A 24,191-nucleotide genomic window follows, 5' to 3' on the forward strand; every position below is an offset into this window, starting at 1 on the left:
CGCCTTATGTTATCATTGATCAGGCGACCTTTTATGAAGCCTGTTTGGTCCGGATGAACTAAAGACGTCATATGCTTTTGCAATCTGATGGCTAATATCTTAGAGTACAGTTTGACATCAGTTCCGAGGAGGCTTAAAGGACGGTAACTACCGCACTCAGTGGGGTCTTTGTCTTTTTTGTGAAGAACTGAAATGAGTGCGGTATTTTGGTGTTCAATGAAGCTTCCCTCTTTGACTGAGTATAAGATCATATTTAGTAATAAGGGTCCAAATATGTCCCAGCAAGAAATGTACATTTCTGATGGGATACCGTCAATTCCCGGAGCTTTGCCGTTTTTCATTCCGGATATGGCCTTCTTGAGTTCTTCTAATGTGATCGGTACTTCTAACTGTTTAGCGTCTTCCTCCGTAAGTTTAGGGAGAGTAATTTGATTAAGATATGTGTCTAATTTGTCTTGATCAAAGGTCGTTTCTGAGTTATATAAATCGGAGTAGAATTCTTTGAATGTATCGTTTATTATTTTGGGTTCTGTTACTAGAGCTTGTTGTTTCCTAATGGCAGTTATATCTGCAAATTTTGCATTAATTCTTAGTCGCATGGCTAATAGGTGACTAGGTTTAGAACCTTGGAAGTACTGCTGTTGTCTAGTGCTGCGTATTTGCAATTCCGATTTTTGTCTGTACATTGCTTTGATCTCTGTCTTTAGAATGTTAACTTGGTTATCTAGTCTAGTAGAGTTGTTGTATTTTAAAGAATTAAAAAGAGTTGAGTAAAGCGTTTCCATTTCAGACAGTTTTGTGTTTTGATTTTTGCGCAATATGGAGGTAAATCTATCCGAGAAATCCTTGATCATATTCTTTACCGACATCCATAATATTCTGGGATCTTGCACCGAGTTAGCATTATCTTGTAGGAATACTGTGAGAGCTTCTTTAATTTGTGTAATGAATTCCTTGTTGTTAAGCAGCATCGAATTAAAACGCCATCTTGGGGCCCGGGCAGATAGTGTACCAAATGTTGCTTTCAGGATTAAGTAGCAGTGATCTGATAGCGCATTGGGTGTCATTTCCACTTCATATTTATCAAATATTCTCGGGGATGCAAAGACGTAATCAATTCTGGATAGTGTGTTGTGTCTCGCCGAACGACAGGAGTACTTGCGGGTCATGGGGTTAAGTGAACGCCATAAATCAGTTACTCCTGTTGATTTCGACCAATCTTTTAATGCTTTAGATGAATTCTTTTGTTCGCTGGAGAAGGAAAGGTAAGTTTTGTCCATCCTTGGGTTCCAAATGGCATTAAAATCCGCACATATTATATATGAGTACTCGGGATGGTTTAACATTTCTCCTGTTAGTGAAGTGAAGAAACCCACTTCGTACAAATTCGGGGCATATACCGCTGCCAATGCAATTTTCCTGTTATTGTGTATAATCCTAGCTATAGTTATGCGCCCCTCAGCATCCGACCATACCCCTTTCAATTCGATATTTAATTTGCGTCTGACGACTATGGCTACCCCTCTAGTTCTCGTAGCAAAAGAAGAGTGACTAATATTATGGTATATGTTATCCGCTAACGTATTTATGTCTCCCTCTAAAATGTGCGTTTCGCCTAATAGAGCCACGTCCACATGTTCTTTTTTCATCAGTGTGAGCACGCTTTTGCGCTTGTGTTGTTTGTTTATCCCACCGGTGTTCCATACCATTATATTCAAACTAGCCATAGTCTATGCATGTTTTCGTGTAGTTTTTTGTAATGTTTCTGGAGTATGAAGCTACAATAGATGCACATCCAATTAATGAGGTCCCGTTGAGAGCTGAGCTTAAAAACATATATATATACAAATAAAAATCCCCTATTTTCCCCTCACCCAGAAAGTCGAACATGCCTGTGTTCCAAGAACACATCCTCCGCGATTGACTTTCTCCCATGGTCCACCGGATTGCCCAAACTGAGCATTGTAATCCTAATTTTCCTATGCTAATTGCCATAGGATCTAACATTTCCATTCTATTGCAATAGAATGTCGCTTTTGGTCTTGCACCTTCCCTTACTGTAATGAAGTATTGTGATAAATAACATAAAAATAAAAATAAAAAATAAAATAAAAAAAGAGAATAAACCTTTATCGACATATTCCTTTGAACCCTCCACTAACGTGTGGGGAAAAAAAAGGAAAAGATTGTAGAGCAATATTGACACCTTAATGTGAAGAACATTGGAAAAGAATAATGTAAGTTAAAATATATTTAAAAAAATATAGAGTAATATTGACACCTTAATGTGAAGAACATTGGAAAAGAACAATGTAAGTTAAAATATATTTAAAAAATATAGAGTAATGAGAAGAAAAAATTAAATAAAATAAAAATCAATGGAAAGATATAGATAAGGAATAAGAGATAAATAATTATCAACGTGGAGAAGCCACTAGAACCGATTTAACTGATTAGATAAGATAGAAAAGCAGCGCCTTTTAGCGCTTCAATGTGCCTTTAATGGAGTGATTACTTAAATTGTTAGAATAACCTTGCTGTGCTCATACGTTTATGTGTGGTTAATTTTAAAGTATTATTAAGGACTGATTGCACTTCATTTAATTTATTATCTGCTATGTGTATACACACCGAATGTTATTGTTAGAGTTGTATGCTTCGTTGTCATGGTGCCTTATATTCTAGAAGGTTGTAGAATATACTAGTGCCTAGACTATTTTACTTTCCAGAATGATCTAAGAGACCCAGGGCATTTGAGCGATAAACCCAGAATATTCCAGATAGATCTTTTTGCAATGATATTTATTTGTCCCCTCAGAGACCAGAGACTGAAATTATAATGTATTATGAATCGTATTATACACAGTACACTTTGTTATAGACGACTTGCATATCGTTTGCTACTTTGATGAACACAACAATGTCATTCCAACACTGGTGGAATGACCTCATTGATGAACACAATAAAGTCATTCCAACACTGGTATATATTTAGAGAGAGGCTTAACTGTTTCCGGCATTTTCGTCCTGCTTTGGGTTATTTGCTACATTTTGATTCAGGAAATCCTCAGCTTCAAAAGGTGTATATGGACCTGACCTGCGGCCGTTATTGCCCAAGAATGATAACAGCGCCGGATATGCTAGCCTTGGCTTGTAGCCGGCTTTGTACAGCTTTTGCATCACATCTTTGTATGGTAGACGTCGGATGATGGCCTCTTTGCTCAAATCTTCGTAGATAAATATTGGTTTATCACCATACTTCAGCTTCCCACGTTGGTTGCGAGCATATTTGATGATGTCATCCCTTGTTGTAGTTTTCCGCAGAGTGACAATGATGACTCTCGGCCCGTTGATACTTTGCCCCTGGGAACCGATTCTGTAAACTTGTTCCACTTCTGGCACTTTGTTTGGATCGGTGTTATCCAAAATCGTTGATAACTCTTTTGGAAAGTTGATGTCTTCGCAGTTCACTGCTTCATCAAGCCCCACAATGCGGATGTTATTCCGCCTGTGGTAACGTTGGGTTTCTAGTTGCCTCTCCATCGCTTCGTTTTTAAGCCCTTGTATTTCCCTCCGATATTCCTCTTTCACTCTTTCCATCTCTTCTCCCATCTCTGTCATGCCACCTGCGTTCGCCTTGACTGCTTTTGTGTTTTCTGTCACCGAAATCTCCACTGTCGTGATTCGCTTTGACTGTGCATCGATCGCTTTCTTGACTTCTTCTAATTTCTCATCGATGCGATCGAATTTAGCCTCGATGCGATCGAATTTAGCATCGACGTTTGCCTCGAGCGCCTTGATGTGTGTAATCTGCAGGTTGGACTGTTCTACCATCTGTTCTTTCATCAGGTTAGACTGTTCTACCATCAGGTTAGTCAGTGTGTTGAAATCGGGTGGATTTCTGCTTTCTTCAGTTGGCGGCATATGGTAGATAGATGCAGTGACGTTGGAATCCATAAATCTGGCTGCTCTCGCTTTCACGGAGCTTGATTCTGTACCTTATTTTATGTTGGTCTCTATTAACTCAATTTCGGGGACCGTAATCGATGATCCCGGTAAATTGTCCTCTTCCTTCTCCTTCTCGGAGCTTGTCGCCGTCGGCTCAGAACCAGCGACGGTTAGGAAGTGTCTTCCTCGTTTTGTTACGTCCTGCGCCGTTGAAGTTGCCGTAGTTATTTTCTCTGCCGCCTTTCTACCTTTAACCATTTTGTCTTTTGATATGGTTAGTAGAGGGTCTTAACAATACATACGATGTGGTCTATTCTCTTTCTTTACTGTCCAAATAATGTTTTTAAACGAAAATAGCGTTGGTGGGAGCGGAGCAATTGCAAAATGCGTGCACTACATGTTGTGCTAAAACCGGAAGTCATTTTCAGGGCCATTTTCTTGTTCTGCCGGCGCAGTGCGCGCACACCACACTGTGAAAGAGTTCTTCTTCTTCTTGTTGTGATGTGAGAAAGAGTTAGGAAAAAATTGACTCTTTATACTCTCACGTGCTCCAGTCCACACGCATGCGCATACACATTGCGCACTCCAACACATTAGCGAGAGAGCCCCCCCCCTCATCCGCAATACTTGTCCAGACCACTAATACTTGTCCAGACCGCCTCCAACCCGTCCAGCCTGGCTCTGCGGCTCTGCAGATACCCCCTACTCCAAAATACCGGAAGTGTTGCGGTGGTGACGCCTACCGTACAGTAGCTCCATGGTTTCGTTTAGCCTTCCACTGAACTCGGAAGTGAGAGAAACCCAATTTCGCTGTCCTCGCCTTTCGTAGAAATATCTAATATGACAGACATAATAATAACCGTGGCACTGTTCGGGTGCCTGTCCTTGGACTCGGCATTCAGATGGTGAAACTGAAAGATACTCTTTCAAAGAGAACTCCTCTTGGCCGCGATACCAGGTGAATATACACGTTTGATTGATTGATTGATTGATTGAAAAGTTTATTAACAGATTGCAGAATGGGTAAAGCATAGACGCGTACAGTACAGCTCAATACATACAATTGTTAAGGGGATGCAGACCAGAGAAAGACTTTCGTCTTGTTTACATCAGGGTCCCCCATGTACGTTGTCATCATAATATCTCAAGGGGACGTCACCTCATCCATATTCCATCATTTCGATGTATTATTTTTGTTTTACAGTTTGGGCTATTGGACGAACGGACTGCGTTTCTGCAGCGAGTAATAACTATGAGACCCATGCAAATAAAAAACTATATTTTGACATAACCTGACGTCACAGGTTCGAGACCCCGGGCGACAGTCTGCCGCGAGAGAAATCAACAACAACAACAAGACCCGTCAAGTCGTAATCGTACCTCGTTTCGATCCGAGGTACAACACTAATAAATATATACACGTATACAATAATTAATTATTGTATTAGTAACTGTGAAGAGTGAAAGTCATACCGACTCTTAATGGAACTCTAAACGTCATGTCAGCAGGTGTACAAGTTCAAGTTTTGTTTTGTTTTATTTGTCACAGATATAATAAGTACATTACAGTGAAATGCTTGGTTCTGTATGAGCCCCCCGAGAATGTGCTTCATACAGTAAAAATAATAAAGGCCAAACAGTATACAAAATATACAATATATACACAAGGAGGAAGTGCTTACTTGTGTCTGTTGTTTTCTCTCTGGGGTTCTAGGCGTTGTGTGTATGTGCACGAGAGAGACGGACATGACAGGCAGCACAGCCAACTACCTGTGGTCCCTGGATGATGTTCTGGGACAAGGCGTCACGGCCAGCGTCTACAAGGCCCGCAACAAGGTAGTGGCACCTGGTGCCAGTGTTGTAGTACTCGAGTCCTGGACTGATTTTCAGGACTTGTGACTTGACTTGGACTTGAGCACTGATGACTCGGACTCGAGCATTGACTGCATTCGGACTCGGAAGGTGCAGTCGAGGACTCTGACTTGTTAATTGATAAATACAGTTATTTATTTAATATCTTTTTGGTAATAGGCCCTAATCATTTGGCATAAGATATTGATGGCTAGTGCATTTGTTTTGCTATTGTGTCACAAAGTAAATAAACTCCCTTTGAAATGGTGACCGCTGTTGTGTCATTTATGTTTAATGTAGACCTTTTTTTATTTGTATGTCAGCTCTTTGACTGCCAGAGGGGAGTGGACTCAACCTTGATGACTTGGACTCAGACTCAGACTAGGGTCATGGGGACTCGACTCGGACTCGACTCTGGCTCTTCTTTGGTGACTCGGACTTGGACTCGGACTCGAACACTGGGGACTCGAGATTCTGACTCGAGTTTTAGTGACTCGACTACAACACTGCCTGGTGCTGTTCTTTCTAGTGTGCAGCTTTGATGTGGCTGTAGGTGCGTGGAAGGAAGGTGTGCACATGTGGTCATGAGTCAGTAGATGCTGCTGACGTCTTTGCTCTAGTTATGCGATGTGTGACGCACAGTGACACTGTGGGAAAACAAGGTGAACTATGAACTGCAGGTTGATCACAGTGCACTATATATATCAGAGCTGAGAGATGTCGCCTAACGTGTCATACATTCTTTAACTTTTTTAATACTGCTGCAAGGAAATGCTACCTTCATATTCGGTACACCTCTAAGCCATTCTATACTGTATATGTATATATATATAGGCTATGTCCATGTATTTATTTTCCAGAATAGTATTATTTTTTGTTTTATTTCCACAAAAACACCTTCTTTTCATGTAACTTGCATAAATGTGGAAGCAGGCAATTGTGGGTCAAGTGTGCGTGTGCGTGTGTGCGTGTGCAGAGGACATGGGAGCAGGTAGCAGTCAAGGTGTTTAACAGTTACAGTTACAGCCGTCCCTACGAGGTCCAGATGAGAGAGTTTGAAATGCTGAGGAGACTCAACCACATCAACATCGTCAGGCTGTTCGCTGTGGAGGAGGTGAGGAGAGGGGGGGTGGGGGGGGGGAGGAGGGGGGGAGGGGAGGAGAGGAGAAAAGAGGAGCGAGGAAGATAAGATGGGAAAGATAAAGAAGTCACATGATACATGGTCTGTCTCTGTTTTAATTTGTCTCTCTGCCTTTCTCTCTCCATATGTCTCTCTCCTCTCTCTCTCTCTCTCTCTCTCTCTCTCTCTCTCTCTCTCTCTCTCTCTTTCTCTCTCTCTAGCTGCAGTCCAAACAGAAGGTGTTGGTGATGGAGTATTGTTCAGGAGGCAGTCTGCTTGGTCTACTGGAGGAGCCTAAGAATGCATTCGGTCTGCGTGAGACCGAGTTCCTCATCGTACTACAGTGTGTCGGTAAGAGAGAGAGAGCGAGAAACCGAGAGGAGAGAGAGACAGACAGACAGATGGAGAGCGAGAGAGAGAGGCAGGGATGCATTGCTCATGGGACGGGGTTGCACCAGCTTTTGTGAGCAGAAGCGCATGCACGCACATGCACGGATGTCAGGCATTAAAGCGTTCCGTCTTGGGACGGATATCCGTCCATTTGATTTGGAGATTCCGTCATTTGATTCGGAGTCGTGACGGATTTTAACCTGAGCCAATCAGAGTCGTCAAATATCCTTTTTTTCCCCTACCACGGCCGCACCGAGCAGTCATTTGCGAGCAATCGGCAAATTCTCAGGCAAATGCAACCAACCAGAAGGCGAGATTGTTCTGAGTTTACAGCCCTTTCACCCGCCTCCGCTGTGCTCAGCACCAATGGGAAGCGCCCATTTTCTTTTGATTTTCTGAAACTCCGCCATTGCTCTCTAGCGTCTAGCTCTACTCGCGAGTAAACTTGACTCATCAACAACATGCGGCAACTTTTACGAGACCGTAAGTTCATTTGACTTATTCTAGTCTAAAGAAACATATATATTACTATTGCTATTGATAAATCTAGGTAACGTGAATGCCACAAAACGAATGCCTTTTGTTAATCAGAACGTTATTTACGCGACAAGCAGTGTGTTGTCTTTGTTGTTGTTGTTGGTGGTGTTTCGTGTGTGTGCTTGCGCCGCTCGCTTTCTGATAAATGTATGAATGTTGATAAATCTAGGTAACGTTCGGTTAATGCCACAAAACGAATGACTTTGTTAATCAGAACGTTATTTGCGTTATCAATTGTTTTTAAGCTCAATAAACGTCTTTCTCCCATTTGTCCGGGAGATCTCTGGGTAACAGTACTGTATATTTGCATATCATATGTCACAAATGTAACATTACTATATGTAGTATGTCATGTATGTCACTATGAATTGAAAACGGGGGACCTGATGTAAACAAGACTTTCTCTGGTCTGCATCCCCTTAACAATTGTGTGTATTGAGCTGTACTGTATTGTACCCATTTTTCAATCTGTTAAATATTGATTGATTGTTATTAACAGATTGCAGAATGGGTACAATACAGTACAGCTCAATACACACTTGTTAAGGGGATGCAGAGACACAGAGTTCCCTGCCCCCTCCTCTCAGGTTTGGTGTGAATGATGGTCTGACTCAGGCAGAGCCATTTCATGGAAAAGTATTCTGTATTTTACTATGACAACTATGAGAAACTTGAAAAAACAAGGTGGCCTGTTGGGATGTTAGATCCTAATGTAAAAAACTGTGATTTTATATGTCTGCACTTTATGTGCTCATTTTATGCCTGTCTTTTTTCTGTTGTGAACAAGACAATACAAGATACTTTAATGCCACACAACAATGGTTGGTGGTAATTGTTTTCGGTACAGATTGTTAAGCACTGGTTACATCAACATGAAACAGACATCAAACGCCCCCCTCCCACCTCCCAATCCCACAATAGATACATATATACATATAGGACAGTCACGGTAACGGTGTCAGTCAGTGACAGATGCTTGCCCGTCTGTGCAAAGGGGGGCGGGCCAGGGTGTTCAGTGTTCGGACTGCTGTGGGGAAAAAACTGTTTGTGAAGCGTGTGTGTCTGGTTTGAATGGACCTGTAGCGACCTGAGGGCATGTGCTGGAATAAGTGGTGTGCTGGGTGAGAGGGGTCGTTGACTATTAATTTTTACCAGAGCGGGTGACTGTGCGTGAGGTGTAGATGGAGTCCAGAGAGGGGAGGGGACAGCCAATTATTTTGGAGGCTGTCTTGATGATTCGTTGGAGTTTGTGTTTGGTGTGTTTATCAGTGGAACCGTACCAGACTGTGATGGATGAGGTGAGGATACTTTGAATTATGGCAGTGTAAAATTGGACCAGCAGGTGTTGTTGGACTCTGTACTTCCTCAGTTGCCTGAGGAAGTACAGGCGCTGCTGGGCCTTTTTGATGATGGCAGTGGTGTTAATGTCCCATTTGAGTTTATTGCTGATGTGGGTGCCGAGGAACTTTAATGATTCAGTTAGGGTTATGGGTTGGTCTGCGATGGTTATTGGGAGTGTTGTGAAGGATCAGATTAAACCGAATATATATATTTATTTATGGATATATATTTAATAGTATTTGTATATCGTTTGATATCCCCTGTATATTCCTTGTATATATACACTGAATATCCCTTTAGTCTACTAACAGCCCATAATAGTTTCATTCTACCATTGGACGAGAACCTGGCGCCAGCAGCCAAGCCCCTTGGTTCAAGTTCAATCGTGCCGACGAACATGTCGTTACAAGCCCGGTTCCGCGTAGGAATACGTCTGGCGAAATACGAATGGTACTATTTGTTCACAGCGCATATATATATGGCGCAAGTAAAGTAGAACTTTCTTTTTAGTCCATTAGTCCTTTACCCTCCAACCTAGTAACAGACGTGAAGCCTCACCCACGACGCACGTGTGGTGCAGTATGGCCTACTTGGCCTCAGAATAGGCATTGAGACATCGTGTGGATTAATAGTTGAATTGTCATAGTTTGGCACTATACCGTCGAGTGGGACGTATTTCTATTAAGTTAATAATAGTCTATTATGTATGGTGCATCGTTCGGTTAGAGTTATAAAGTGAGCAGTACCCCCATCGTTCCTGACGTTATCTGGAGTCTTAACCAGGCTGGGCAGACCACGTGTGGTGCTTGCATCCGAGGAGCTCCGGGCCAGGACGAGTGGACCTGTACATTGGATTACTTCACCCGGACGACGGTGAGCCCTCCACGGCTTGGATTATCTACGTGCTTTGGGTGCTTTGATTATGCCATGGATAACAGCCAACACTGCTGAGTGTTGGAACTACCCCCCCGAGAGGAGTCCAGGTGAGACGGCGCTCTACCCCGAGTGAGGTCGCCTCACGTCTCTTCGTTGTGGACCGGCAGCTACCGTCCACCAGAGGGCCCAGCTGTATTCATCTGTGGACCGAGGTTCTGTGGGCACCGTGTTCAGCACTCTGAATTCTCCCAAGAATTCGTCGGCCAGATGGGATACCGCCAGCGGCTCTCCTAACCCCCCCCCCCCTACTGACTTACAACCAGCGGGACCCCCCTTTAGTGTATCCAGCTATAATCATTTAAGTACCATCGCTATAGTTCCCTAAAGAACCAGGTTGTATACTTGCTCCCTGCGTAACCAGAGATTGGACATTCAATGTTGATTTACCTACGAATACTCATTTGCCTTACAAGTGCATTTCAAATCATAAATGTCATTAAGTGAACGTTGTATATACCCTTTGCTATATAAAATATTCGATTTATACATTTGTGTGGACTTCGTTTCATCAGGTGGGAAAGTGTTCATCATATCTATATCATGTACTGGATGGCCAGAAGTTAAAGTACAAGCGGTAGTGGTTTAATAATACCATACTTATCAATACAGTCAGGGAATTGTACCCCTCAGTTACAGGGAGTATGGGTGTTTTTTTTGAAGTCCTGAAGTCTATGGCAATTTCCATGGTTTTGGAGGTGTTGAGCAGGAGGTTGTTGGATGAGCACCACCTCACTGCTCTGTCCACCTCCTGCCGGTAAATGGACTCGTCGTTGTTGGAGATGAGGCCCAGGATGGTGGTGTCGTCGGCGTATTTGAAGGCCTTGACTGAGCTGTCCAGGGGGGTGAATTGGTTAGTGTAGAGGGAAGCACTTTGAGCTGCAGTTTCTGTATGAAATGTGCTATACAAATAAAGTTATTATTATTACATCCTGTGCGCACGCGAGGGAACATTTATGCGCATGCCCGTCAATGACGTCAATAAAACGTAGTGCAACCAGCTTTGAAATCAGCAACGCACCACTGGAGAGAGGTAGAGACAGGGAGTGAGGATAAACATGCAGAGAGAGAGACGGAGAGGAGAAACAGATGCAGAGAGGAGAGAAAGAGAGAGGAGAAACGGATGCAGAGAGGAGAGAAAGAGAGAGGAGAAACAGATGCAGAGAGGAGAGAAAGAGAGAGGAGAAACAGATGCAGAGAGAGGAGAGAGAGGATAAACGGATGCAGAGAGGAGAGAGAGCGAGGAGAAACGGATGCAGAGAGAAAGAGAGCGGAGAAACGGATGCAGAGAGGAGAGAAAGAGGAGAAACGGATGCAGAGAGGAGAGAAAGAAAGAGGAGAAACGGATGCAGAGAGGAGAGAAAGAGGAGAAACGGATGCAGAGAGAGGAGAGAGAGGAGAAACGGGAGGAGAGAGAGGAGAAACGGATGCAGAGAGAGGAGAGGGAGGAGAAACGGATGCAGAGAGAGGAGAAACTGATGCAGAGAGAGGAGAGAGAGGAGAAACGGATGCAGAGAGGGGAGAAACAGATGCAGAGAGGGGAGAAACGGATGCAGAGAGAGGAGAAATGGATTCAGAGAGGAGAGAGAGGAGAAACGGATGCAGAGAGAGGAGAGCGAGGAGAAACGGATGCAGAGAGAGAGGAGAAACGGATGCAGAGAGAGAGGAGAAATGGATTCAGAGAGGAGAGCGCGGAGAAACGGATGAGAGGAGAAACAGATGCAGAGAGAGGAGAGCGAGGAGAAACGGATGCAGAGAGAGGAGAGAGGAGAAATGGATGCAGAGAGAGGAGAGAGGAGAAACGGATGCAGAGAGAGAGAGGAGAAACAGATGCAGAGAGAGAGAGGAGAAACGGATGCAGAGAGAGAGGAGAAACGGATGCAGAGAGAGGAGAAACGGATGCAGAGAGAGGAGAAACGGATGCAGAGAGAGGAGCGAGAGGAGAAACGGATGCAGAGAGAGAGGAGAAACGGATGCAGAGAGAGAGGAGAAATGGATGCAGAGAGAGGAGAGAGAGGAGAAACGGATGCAGAGAGAGAGGAGAAATGGATGCAGAGCAGTGGTGCGTTATTGAAATCATCTGGGGTTGCACGCACCTAATGGCGCCGCGCGCGCTCCCGCAAATGCGCATTTAATGTCCCCTCGCTTGAGCACAGACTAAAGACAGTGCCTAATTGCCTCTACGAATGGAATGTAACACATGTCATTCACAACAAGTTAGGTGTGAATATATCTGAGAACGTATTTAACACACCTGACGACCGGCGCTATTGATATGCAAATAGAGAGTACTTATCTGGGGTTGAGTGCAACCCCGTCCCATGAAGAACGCATGCCTGATGCAGAGAGAGAGGAGAAACAGATGCAGAGAGAGAGGAGAAACGGATGCAGAGAGAGAGGAGAAATGGATGCAGAGAGGAGAAACTGATGCAGATAGAGGAGAGAAAGAGAGATAGGAGAAACGGATGCAGAGAGAGAGGAGAAACGGATGCAGAGAGAAGAGAGAGAGGAGAAACGGTTGCAGAGGAGAAACGGATGCAGAGAGAAAGAGAGGAGAAACAGATGCATAGGAGAAACTGATGCAGAGAGAAAGAGAGGAGAAACAGATGCAGAGAGAGAGAGAGAAGAAACAAATGCAGAGAGAGAGAGGAGAAACTGATGCAGAGAGAGAGAGGAGAAACAGATGCAGAGAGAGAGAGGAGAAACAGATGCATAGGAGAAACTGATGCAGAGAGAAAGAGAGGAGAAACAGATGCAGAGAGAGAGAGAAGAAACAAATGCAGAGAGAGAGGAGAAACTGATGCAGAGAGAGAGACTGAGGAGTGGTTCCAGTACAGTAACGTTGGTCTCTTCCACTTCTCACCAGAGAGCAGACTAGACGTTCCTCCCTGCTTCACCTCCTGTGTTCCGCTTATTGTTTACATTCCCCAGTCAAACACAATCCCACAAGCGGCAGCAAAACAAGCTGCTTCTCTTGCACAATGCTCACCCCCCACCCCCCTGCATTCTGGAAATGAACTATTCCTCTGCCTATTGACTCCAGTGCAGGGGATGAACCACCTGCGCGAGAAAGGGGTGGTCCACCGGGACATCAAGCCCGGCAACATCATGCGTCAGGTGGGGGAGGACGGCCGGTCCGTCTACAAGCTGACCGACTTCGGAGCGGCCCGGGAGCTGGAGGACGACGAGAAGTTCATGTCCATCTATGGAACCGAGGAGTATCTGGTAATAACGATAATAACTTTTATTTATATACCGGTAGCACCATTCATACGCAAAACAGAAAAAAGCATTTCATATAAAAGTATTCTGTATTTTTGTATGACCACTAAAAGAAACTTGAACTTGAACACATTGTAGCTCAAAGTGCTTTACACAACAAAACTAAACACGAGGATACAAAATGTTTTAATAATAATAATTCAAAAGAAAAAACCTTAAAGTGATAAACAATGGTAATAAAACTATTGGATAAGATAGTAAAAATAGCTAAATAAGACAAACGGTAAGACAATAACATAATAAAAAATGACGAATAAAATAATAATAAAGACTGAAAAGTAAAAATGGTTAACACTTTGATTGCCTAAGGCTAAATTCATGATATACCATCCGTTGCCAGCTCTATTTAACATGGAGAAGTTCCCCTTCTTTGCAGGGCTATAACTTTTTAAATTCTATTGCTAGATTGCCATTATTAGGGCCCATTCAAGGTCCTATATGTATTGTTCATGGTGTAGCAACGTTAAACTTTTTCATTCACATATTCATACTAAAATATGATCTAAAGTATAAGTATGTTTTCATCTCTTTCTGCAGCTTTCTCCAGAACGTGATTTATAGCCCCAAATGCATTATATTGATGATGAAATACAGTTTGGTAGGAATCTGTGCGAGATCAAAAATTTCAATTGGACGTACTTCTAGAAGTTTCTACGTATCATCTGATGATGACCGGATGGGCGGGGGATCGTTTATAATTCCGTGGGCAGCGTTATACCATTCATCTAATGTGGGTCATATGTACATCAGATCAGTTAGTATCGAACACGGAAATATTACACGCTAAAACTCACCCCAGTCTCCGCGGGCCGTTGGGCGATCAGCGTGGGGTAGACAGTTTTCCATTATGGGATGTAAAAATACCCGGTCCATTTCCAGGTTGTATAATGGTATATACGTCCAAATCATGTTGTTTATCGAGTTATTGGCAACGGATCGCTATGTATTGTGTCAAGATGGAGTCGCGGGAGCTATAGAGAGTGGCCGGAAGTAATATGGGTGAACAGCACTTCATCCACATCACTTCCTGTTTGGCGCTTCTGCCGATCGGCCACCAGATGGCGCTCTTGAACCGCTAGAGGATTGAGAGGAGCTCAGAGCTGTGTGTGAAGGCTGCGGATGGAAAATATGATTCCGATCACAGATTTTTGAAATATTGATATCAAAGACGAGTTACGGCGTCTTCGGCAACTTGAGCATGGCGGGGAAGGACGCCTAAACTCGTCCTTTGGCAACTAAAGTGTTAAAATAATAATAGCTAAATTAGACCGTAAACGATAAGAAAAAATTAAATAACAGTAAAATAAAGAAACCCTGAGCCTCAGCCACGCTCGGCCACGCTCAGCTCAGCCACACTCAGCCACGCTCAGCCACGCTCATCCACGCTCATCCACGCTCATCCACGCTCATCCACGCTCATCCAAGCTCATCCACGCTCAGCCACCCTCAGCCACCCTCAGCCATGCTCAGCCACGCTCAGCTCAGCCACACTCAACCACGCTCTGCCACCCTCAGCCACGCTGTTCAAGACGTTTCGTCTTCTTCAGTAGCCGTGGTTTCATACGAGATAAAGAGAGTCGTCACTGAAACGGAAATGCTGAATGTGGTCGGAGGACTGCAGTGGCTCCCCAGTATAGAGTGGACGGGTGTAGAGACGTCGCATGTGAGGAAATAATAGGCCAAACAATTGGATGTAGTACAATAGTAAACAATTGGTAAATAAATATTGAGATCCAAATGAGAAAGACCCCCATGACACTTTATTCTAGAACAGCGGTTCTCAAACTACGGGTCGCGACCCAAAATGGGGTCGCACATTGGCATTTTTTATTTTTTTTTAATCCACTTTTTCTCCAATTTTCTACATTTCTCCCATCCCAATTTCCTATCATCCAATTCCACCCTCCCCTGTCACGGACGCTGTTTCTTGCCTCCCACAAGCCGGCTGCAATGTGGACTAAGTCATACATAGCACAAGTCCCCTCCGGTACTTGAGGTAACAGCAGTCGCATCTTTTCACCTGCGCAGCTCGATCTCTCAGTGGCGAGGAGTAACGCGTGGGAGGCTCACGCTGCCCCCGACACTTCCTGATTCTACTGCGCAGGCGCACCAACCGACCTGTAGGAGTCGCTGTCCACAACGCCCGATCCCCACCCATCAGTTTCCCACCCCCTAATACGGCCAATGTGTATTAGTATGAACGACCAGCTAAACTGAAAGCAATGTGGAGCGCTGGGCTCGCCTGTCTCCGCATTCGTGGCGAGCACCTTGCCCACTACGCCACGTAGCCGCCCGGCATTTTTTTTTTTTTTTAAATAAGTATGTTCTGGCAATATATTTTGGCTAAATATGCCTCGTTTTATAAATGTGTATTGATAACATAGTGCTGTAATACATTTTTTTAATAAATATTCATGATTAAGTTTAACAGCGTGTGCTTTTATTTTGTTTAACAGCGTGTGCTTTTATTCTTTAATTCTATGTTGAAATTATGCGATACATTAAGTGTGGGGTCGCCAAAAAAATCCTAAATAACATAGGGTCGCGGTATAAAAAAGTTTGAGAACCCCTGTTCTAGAAAGATCTCCTGTAAAAAAAAAAACTCTAACCCTAACTAACCTTACTGTCATGCACTTGTCCTAATAAACTAACCTACACTGTAACACGCAACACTTTGATGAACATTGTTACTCAGCTGATAGAGTTGTACCCTTCCTGATGACTTGTCGTACAGAACTTGTAAGTCGCTTTGGATAAAAGCGTCAGCTAAATGACTAAATGTAAATGAATATAAAAAACACTTTACTCTAGAAAGATCTCCTTGACACTGAGAATACCTTTACTCTTACTCATAGTATACATTCAGATTCAAATTCTTTATTGCCTATATTTATTGTTAACGTATAATATAACCAATGGGGCATACAGACCCTCATCTGCACATTTGTTTACACTGTTTAACATATTCTTTAGTGCTGTCAATAGATAAAGAAAATTAACTAATTAATCTCACAATTTTCTGTAATTAATCTAGATTAAAAATAGCATTTTTCTACTTAAGACCGAAGCTTGTAACAGATATTTACTTGAGTACAATCATGGAATTAATGTAAAATCAACACAAAGAAAGTATATTTAGATTCAAAGACCTGTGAAATACCTCCTGTGAAATACAAATGTTCAACAAAACCCTCAACATTGACTCAGCTAGACCTCTTTCTTATATCCGCGGTGCTAAGATTGAAGATGTTTCACTCCATAGATTAATCTAGATTCTTTAAATCATTTAAATGAATCTCCAAAGTTAAAGCATTCATTTTGACAGCCCTAATATTTTTATATTCAGATAAAATTTTATTGCGGTGTAAGCATGCTCCACAGCTCTGAGCACTGTGTCTGCCTGTCTCTGTTTGTGTGTGTGTGTGTGTGCATCTGCCTTTGTGTGTGTGTGCGTCTGCCTGTGTGTGTCTGCCTGTCTCTGTGTGTGTGTGTGTGTGTGTGTGCAGCACCCAGACATGTATGAGCGTGCCGTGCTGCGTAAGCCCCAGCAGAAGGCGTACGGCGTGAGCGTCGACCTCTGGAGCATCGGCGTGACCTTCTACCACGCGGCCACCGGCAGCCTGCCCTTCGTGCCGTACGGAGGACCGCGCCGGAACAAGCCCACCATGTGAGTCTGCAGCCCTCCAGGCATACATATATGTACATATACAGTACATATACATTTACATTTACATTTAGTCATTTAGCTGACGCTTTTATCCAAAGCGACTTACAAGTTCTGTATGACAAGTCATATATACATACCACACATATACATATACAGTACATATACATACCACACATATACATATACATATACAGTACATATACATACCACACATATACATATACAGTACATATACATACCACACATATACATATACATATACATACCACACATATACATATACATACCACACATATACATACCACACATATACATATACAGTACATATACATACCATACATATACATATAGCGTTACCTCAAGTACCGGAGGGGACTTGTGCTATGTATGACTTAGTCCACATTGCAGCCGGCTTGTGGGAGGCAAGAAACAGCGTCCGTGACAGGGGAGGGTGGAATTGGATGATACGAAATTGGGATGGGAGAAAAATATAGAAAATGGGAGAAAGTGGATCAAAAAAAAAAAAACATATACATACCACACATATACATGTACATACCACACATATACATGTACATATACATATACATACCACACTTATACATGTACATACCATACCATACATATACATACCACACATGTACATATACATGTACATACCATACATATACATACCACACATATACATGTACATATACATACCACACATATACATGTACATGTACATACCATACATATACATACCACACATATACATGTACATACCATACATATACATACCACACATATACATGTACATATACATACCACACTTATACATGTACATGTACATACCATACATATACATACCACACATATACATGTACATATACATGTACATACCATACATATACATACCACACATATACATACCACACATATACATGTACATAATGTACATACTACATACCATACATATACATACCACACATATACATACCACACTTATACATATACATATACTACATGTACATGAGTAAGCCTACCTCCGGTCAATGGTCTCTAACTACACACCCTCAAGACCCCTACGCTCTGCATCTTCTGGCCGCCTCAGACCTACTCCTATCCAAGCTCCGGGAGGGTCATCAAAGAGAAGTCGCCTATTCTCAGTCCTTGCCCCACAATGGTGGAATGAACTACCCACCCCAGTTAGGACAGCCGAAACACGTCCAATCTTTCGCCGTCGACTAAAGACTCACTTCTTCAACCATTATCTGAATTAAAAAAAAAAAAAAAAAATCTAACCCTAACTAACCATACTGTCATGCACTTGTCCTAATAAACTAACCTACACTGTAGCACTCAACACTTTGATGAACATTGTTACTCAGCTGATAGAGTTGTGCTCTTCCTGATGGCTTGTCGTACAGAACTTGTAAGTCGCTTTGGATAAAAGCGTCAGCTAAATGACTAAATGTAAATGTAAGTATGAGTAAGTAAAGTATACAGTATACACAGGTGCAGTATGCATAAGGTACCCTAACTGTTATAGTCCGTGCAGTTTAGGTGGGGTTGTTTCCTGGGACGACCCAAGCGCACATGGTGGTCCATAATCATGATACGTTTGGTAACACTTTGCTTAAGACATACAGTAATAAAGGATTGATAAGATCAGATATTCCTTTATTGATCCCCTTGGGGAAATTCAGGTGTCATGGCAGCATGGGGAGGGGAGGGGAGGGGGGGGCGTACAGGTATGGGCAGGGTAATAGTAGAAAGACATAAATATAGACGATACATTTTGATCAGAATATGAGAAAGAATAAACAATGTGTAAACAATATAATTAACTTGTTATATTATACGTTACAATAAATATAGGCAAAGTATCTGAATCAGAATCAGAATATATATACTATGAGTAAGAGTAAAAGTAAACAGTAGGGGAGCTCCAGTAGCTCACCGCGTACCTCGAACGCTATTTCGGCGTCGGGGACAACCGTGCGCGTCACGGATCTGGGGTAGCGAGTTCGACTCCCGGACTAGCCGTATTTTCTCAGAGTGTCTTTCCCCGATCTATACCCCCATTCAACCTGTTTCTGTCGGTCATGCTTGACCAGAAAAAAAAAAGCGATAAACGCTAAAAGAACCAGCTGACTGGTCAAAGTAAAAAAAAAAAAAAAAAAAAAAAAAAAAGTAAACAGTATACACAAGGTGCAGTAGACACAAGGTGCAGTATACACTAGGTGCAGTATACACAAGGTGCAGTATACACAAGGTGCAGTATACACAAGGTGCAGTATACACTAGGTGCAGTATACACAAGGCGCAGTAGACACAAGGCGCAGTATACACAAGGTGCAGTAGACACAAGGTGCAGTATACACAAGGTGCAGTATACACAGGGTGCAGTATACACAAGGTGCAGTATACACAGGGTGCAGTATACACAAGGCGCAGTATACACAAGGTGCAGTAGACACTAGGTGCAGTATACACTAGGTGCAGTATACACTAGGTGCAGTAAACAGTAGACACAAGGTGCAGTAGACACAAGGTGCAGTATACACTAGGTGCAGTATACACTAGGTGCAGTATACACAAGGTGCAGTAGACACAAGGCGCAGTAGACACAAGGTGCAGTATACACAAGGTGCAGTATACACAAGGTGCAGTATACACAAGGTGCAGTATACACTAGGTGCAGTAGACACAAGGTGCAGTAGACACAAGGTGCAGTATACACAAGGTGCAGTAGACACAAGGTGCAGTAGACACTAGGTGCAGTAGACACAAGGTGCAGTATACACAAGGTGCAGTATACACAGGGTGCAGTATACACAAGGCGCAGTATACACAAGGTGCAGTAGACACTAGGTGCAGTATAGAAAAGGTGCAGTAGACACAAGGTGCAGTATACACTAGGTGCAGTATACACTAGGTGCAGTATACACTAGGTGCAGTATACACTAGGTGCAGTATAGAAAAGGTGCAGTATACACTAGGTGTAGTATACACTAGGTGCAGTATAGAAAAGGTGCAGTAGACACTAGGTGCAGTAGACACTAGGTGCAGTAGACACTAGGTGCAGTAGACACACAAGGTGCAGTATACACAAGGTGCAGTTTACACAATGTGCAGTAGACACTAGGTGCAGTATACACTAGGTGCAGTATACACTAGGTGCAGTATAGAAAAGGTGCAGTAGACACAAGGTGCAGTAGACACAAGGTGCAGTTTACACAAGGTGCAGTTTACACAAGGTGCAGTTTACACAAGGTGCAGTTTACACAAGGTGCAGTAATACACAAGGTACCCTAACAGGCATCATGTACGTCATGCGTTGTAGCCCGTGCAGGTTTTGGTCAGACACATTCCTGAGGTGTTTTCTAATGGTGTCAGCCAGGAATAAGATTGTAGAGAACTTTATTATTCATTCATATTCATATTATTCATTGACTCAGGAGGTAGATCAGTCGTCTGGTAATCCGGAGGTTCCCGGTTTGATTCCCACTCCTCCTGGGCAGCGTGTCAAAGTGTTCTTCAGCAAGACACTTAAGCTCCTAATTTCTCCCGATGTGCAGGTCGGTACCTTCCGTGCTCGCCTCCGCAGTCGGTCTGTGAGTGAATGTGAGGAACAAATTGTAAATAGCTTTGGACAAAAGTGCTATATAAATGCAGGCATTTACCATCTACCATTCACAGAGGGAATTCTGTTGTTGTTGTTGTCAACAGCACTGTGCAGCACGACCAGAGGACAATGTACAGAGGCAGCCTATAAGAACAAAAAGAAAATATTGATAAAGATAACACTTTACGACTCCCTATGAGGTCATTTAAAAAAGGTGCCTCATTCTGGCTGTAATTAGTCTGGATATTGATATTAGGGCTGTCAATATTCCTCTAGAATCCCATCCAGAACTTAATGCATTATTATCTTTAATATTATAATCACATTTGTACTGCTCAAATTTTGCCTAGTACTATTAGCCTAGTATTATATGTACACAGGCCAATTCCAATGCCTACACTAACAGCATGTGATTGTTATGTACGTTCTGTCCACTAGAGGGCATTCCACTCAAAGCTATAGAGTTTTTGATTGATTGATTGAAAACTTTATTAACAGATTGCAGAATGGGTACAGTACAGTACAGCTCAATACATACAATTGTTAAGGGGATGCAGACCAGAGAAAGACTTTCGTCTTGTTTACATCAGGGTCCCCCATTTTCAATTCATCGTAACATATGACATATATATGACATACAGATAGACAGTACTGCTACATCTATACATTTATGACATACCAGATTTGCAAATACAGTACTGTTTGTGATACGAAAAGAGTCCAGAGAAAAAGTATATACATTTGACGTAGAAACTGTACATTGGAGGAGGTTGGGTAGGTGGGGGGGGGGGGGGGGGGGTTGGTGGGGGGTACTGTACATTGTAGGTGGGTGGGGTGGGGGGGAGGTTGGGTAGGAGTGGGGGGGGGGAGGTTGGGTAGGAGGGGTGGGGGGGGGACACTGTAGCAAAACTGTACTTTGTAATATTGACAAGACCATACTTGGTAATTTTTACTGTACATTGGAGGGGGTTGTGTTAGGACATTTACAGGGGCCAGTTTCGAATTGCAGTCTCCCGTAGGTGTTTTTTGAGTGTTTTTGAAAGTGGGTAGTGATTCACATTCCTTTACAGCTTTGGGTAGGGGAGTCAGACGTTCCAAAGTGACAACAATAACGTTCCAAAAGGACCCACCGTTACTTCCTGTTGCAATGTTTGCTAACTGAAATACACTTGGGTCTAAACTGTTCCCTAGCAACAGTGTTGAGATCAGAGGCTCTGTATAGGATTGTTAGTAACTGTCCAACTGTGCAATATGACTGTTTACACTGGTAACTGTTTACCTGCATATCGTTAGCCTCATAGGATAACTGCCTAAGGTCATTTTTCAAGACTTTCGGGAAAGAAGAAAAAACAAATTTTCCAGCAAATGTGTAAGAGTTTTTTATTTATATTTTGAAAATATGTATCACAAGGTGTATCAACAAGTTTGTACAAATACAAAAACATAACAATCATTGCATAACAGAGTACGGTGACTTAGGCTATTTTAAACAAAATAAGTCATGACATAGGCATTTTTTCCTCTTACATACTATTGTCATACAAACACTAGGCAGTTGTTTTACTTGCCTAAACATTACAAAAGTAGCACAGTTGTGGAAAACTTTAACATCCTGAACAGGTGGGTTAGATCTGTGGTCAGCCCAGCCGTGTTATCAGACCCAAGTAGGAACTTACAAGTGGGGCGGGAACTATTCTAGTCGCTGTGGTCCACTTGGTTGACCTAAGAAACATCAAAATGTAACTTTCCTAAACATAACTGTTTTTTAACTTGCCTAAACTTAACCAAAGTCCCACTCGGGTGCTGTGTTCACGCAGACTATTGATGAGGGAGGTTGTCATAGTAGTGGTGGGCCACTCTTGGTAGTGCTGGCTTCATTGCCTGCAAATCGTTGAATTTCCTGAGAGTAATCGGTAATTGGGCAGGAAAGAGTCGTTCCCAGTGGAACGCTTTTTTGGGGATGCTGAGTCGCTGACTCGCTGAGGCAGTTCCTCCCAGTCAGACTCAAAATCCAACTTGTACCGAATTCTACCATCTCCTGAGTACTGGAGAGCCCGAAGGTCATGGACTGTGGGGTCGCCAACTTTTCTACCTGGTCGGATGTTGGTGACATAGGCCCCAGATAACTTCATGAAATCGTCGTGATATACCTGGGTGACCTTGTATGGGGATGGCCGCAAACGTGCAGTGTCAAAGATGACAATGTAATCACGTGGAGTGTAAATATCTTTAGTGGTACGCCGTTCGATGCATGCATGGAGTCACACTCCATCTGTGTGTGCCCTGCAACCAAAAGTTTCTGTTCTATGGTGACACCATGCTTTATGGCCAGATCTAGGTATGCGTTTGCAATGGTACAACACCAATTTTGGTAGCCACAGCCATCAGACCAGATTACGACTTTTTTGAGGCTTGACTTGGCCTCTAGGAAAGACTCAAAGTGTTTGAACTGCAGATGGGCAAACACCTCGCTGCCGAGGGAGCCCTCATGCTCCTCCCAGGGGTAACAATACCCATCTTTGTTACCCAGGTTGAAGCAAGTGAAGTTGTGCATCTGTAATTTTGTTTTATAGTACATTGTACTCGCCTTTGTCTTAGGGCACAGAAGAACGCACTGAAGGTCCATTGTCCACACAGAGTTCATCACTGGATTCCTGTTTATCCCTTTCCTTTTCATCCTGAGCTTGAGCCTTTAACTTTCTGTGAGTAGTAATAGGTATCCTGATCTATATTTCCTACTCTGGCACCGACACATACATCACACTGGTCATTTTGTGGTCTGAACACAGAGTATTTCTGTTCACTGAACGCCTGTCGGAAATATGTCTCACTCAGGACCCGTGCTTCACTTTCACCAGCAGCTGTCTGGTATTCCTTGTACAGGTCACTTTGAATTGTTCCCGGCTCCAGAAACTTCTTATCCTGATAGGAGGGAATCTGGTGGCAGTAATGGGATGGAACGGTAGGCAGCCCAGAGAGCCATTCGTTCAGGAAGGTCTGGTCAGCATCAGATATGGGCACACATGGACCTAACAGGTGCAAAGAAAATATGGAAATTAGAATAGACTTGCAAGGGAATTGAACTAAGATCTTGGCCCTTCAGTCATATCATTCCTGGATAATAACCCCCCCCCCCTCCCTGCAATTTTAAATCCAATTTACAAGCATTCTTTATTTCGGAGTTACTTACCAGTCTTATTGCTCCTGGGTTTGGGCAGATCTTTATTGGCGTCGAGAGCTAACCATAATCCGATGGTTCTGGGGGCAATGCCAAGGGTTGAACAGAACATACTCTTACACACAGGTAGTTTACATCCATCTGCCTGTTGCAAGTGGTATAACTGAGACTTTGTTCTCCTTGATGCATTACCAGCTCTCTTCTGCTTTATAGACACCTGCAGGTAAAGGAAAGTAAAATAGCCAATCAAGATACATTACATTTAAAGCTGGACTGAAACCAATTAAGGAGGCAGTAGATGATAAATTTGATTATGAGTAACCACTTACATTTT

At 43.0% G+C, this 24,191-nt stretch overlaps 1 protein-coding gene across 2 annotated transcripts in view; it reads left to right on the forward strand.

Annotated features, from left to right (window-relative positions):
* Nucleotides 1–4,732: 4,732 nt before the first annotated feature.
* Nucleotides 4,733–24,191, forward strand: part of ikbke (inhibitor of nuclear factor kappa B kinase subunit epsilon) — a 57,073-nt gene continuing 37,614 nt past the window's right edge. Inside the window, exons 1-7 of one of the 2 annotated variants that reach the window (XM_084317454.1) lie at nt 4,733–4,906; nt 5,253–5,344; nt 5,663–5,784; nt 6,776–6,913; nt 7,141–7,270; nt 13,164–13,345; nt 16,909–17,069. In XM_084317454.1, coding sequence (XP_084173580.1) covers nt 5,674–5,784; nt 6,776–6,913; nt 7,141–7,270; nt 13,164–13,345; nt 16,909–17,069 — 722 coding nt within the window. In that variant the 5' untranslated portion in view covers nt 4,733–4,906; nt 5,253–5,344; nt 5,663–5,673. The remainder of the gene's footprint in view (nt 4,907–5,252; nt 5,345–5,662; nt 5,785–6,775; nt 6,914–7,140; nt 7,271–13,163; nt 13,346–16,908; nt 17,070–24,191) is intronic. The other variant, XM_084317455.1, reaches the window with a different exon arrangement.

The sequence above is a fragment of the Notolepis coatsorum genome (genome assembly GCF_963971535.1).
Source record: "Notolepis coatsorum genome assembly, chromosome: 6".
In the NCBI taxonomy this organism is placed as follows: domain Eukaryota; kingdom Metazoa; phylum Chordata; class Actinopteri; order Aulopiformes; family Paralepididae; genus Notolepis; species Notolepis coatsorum.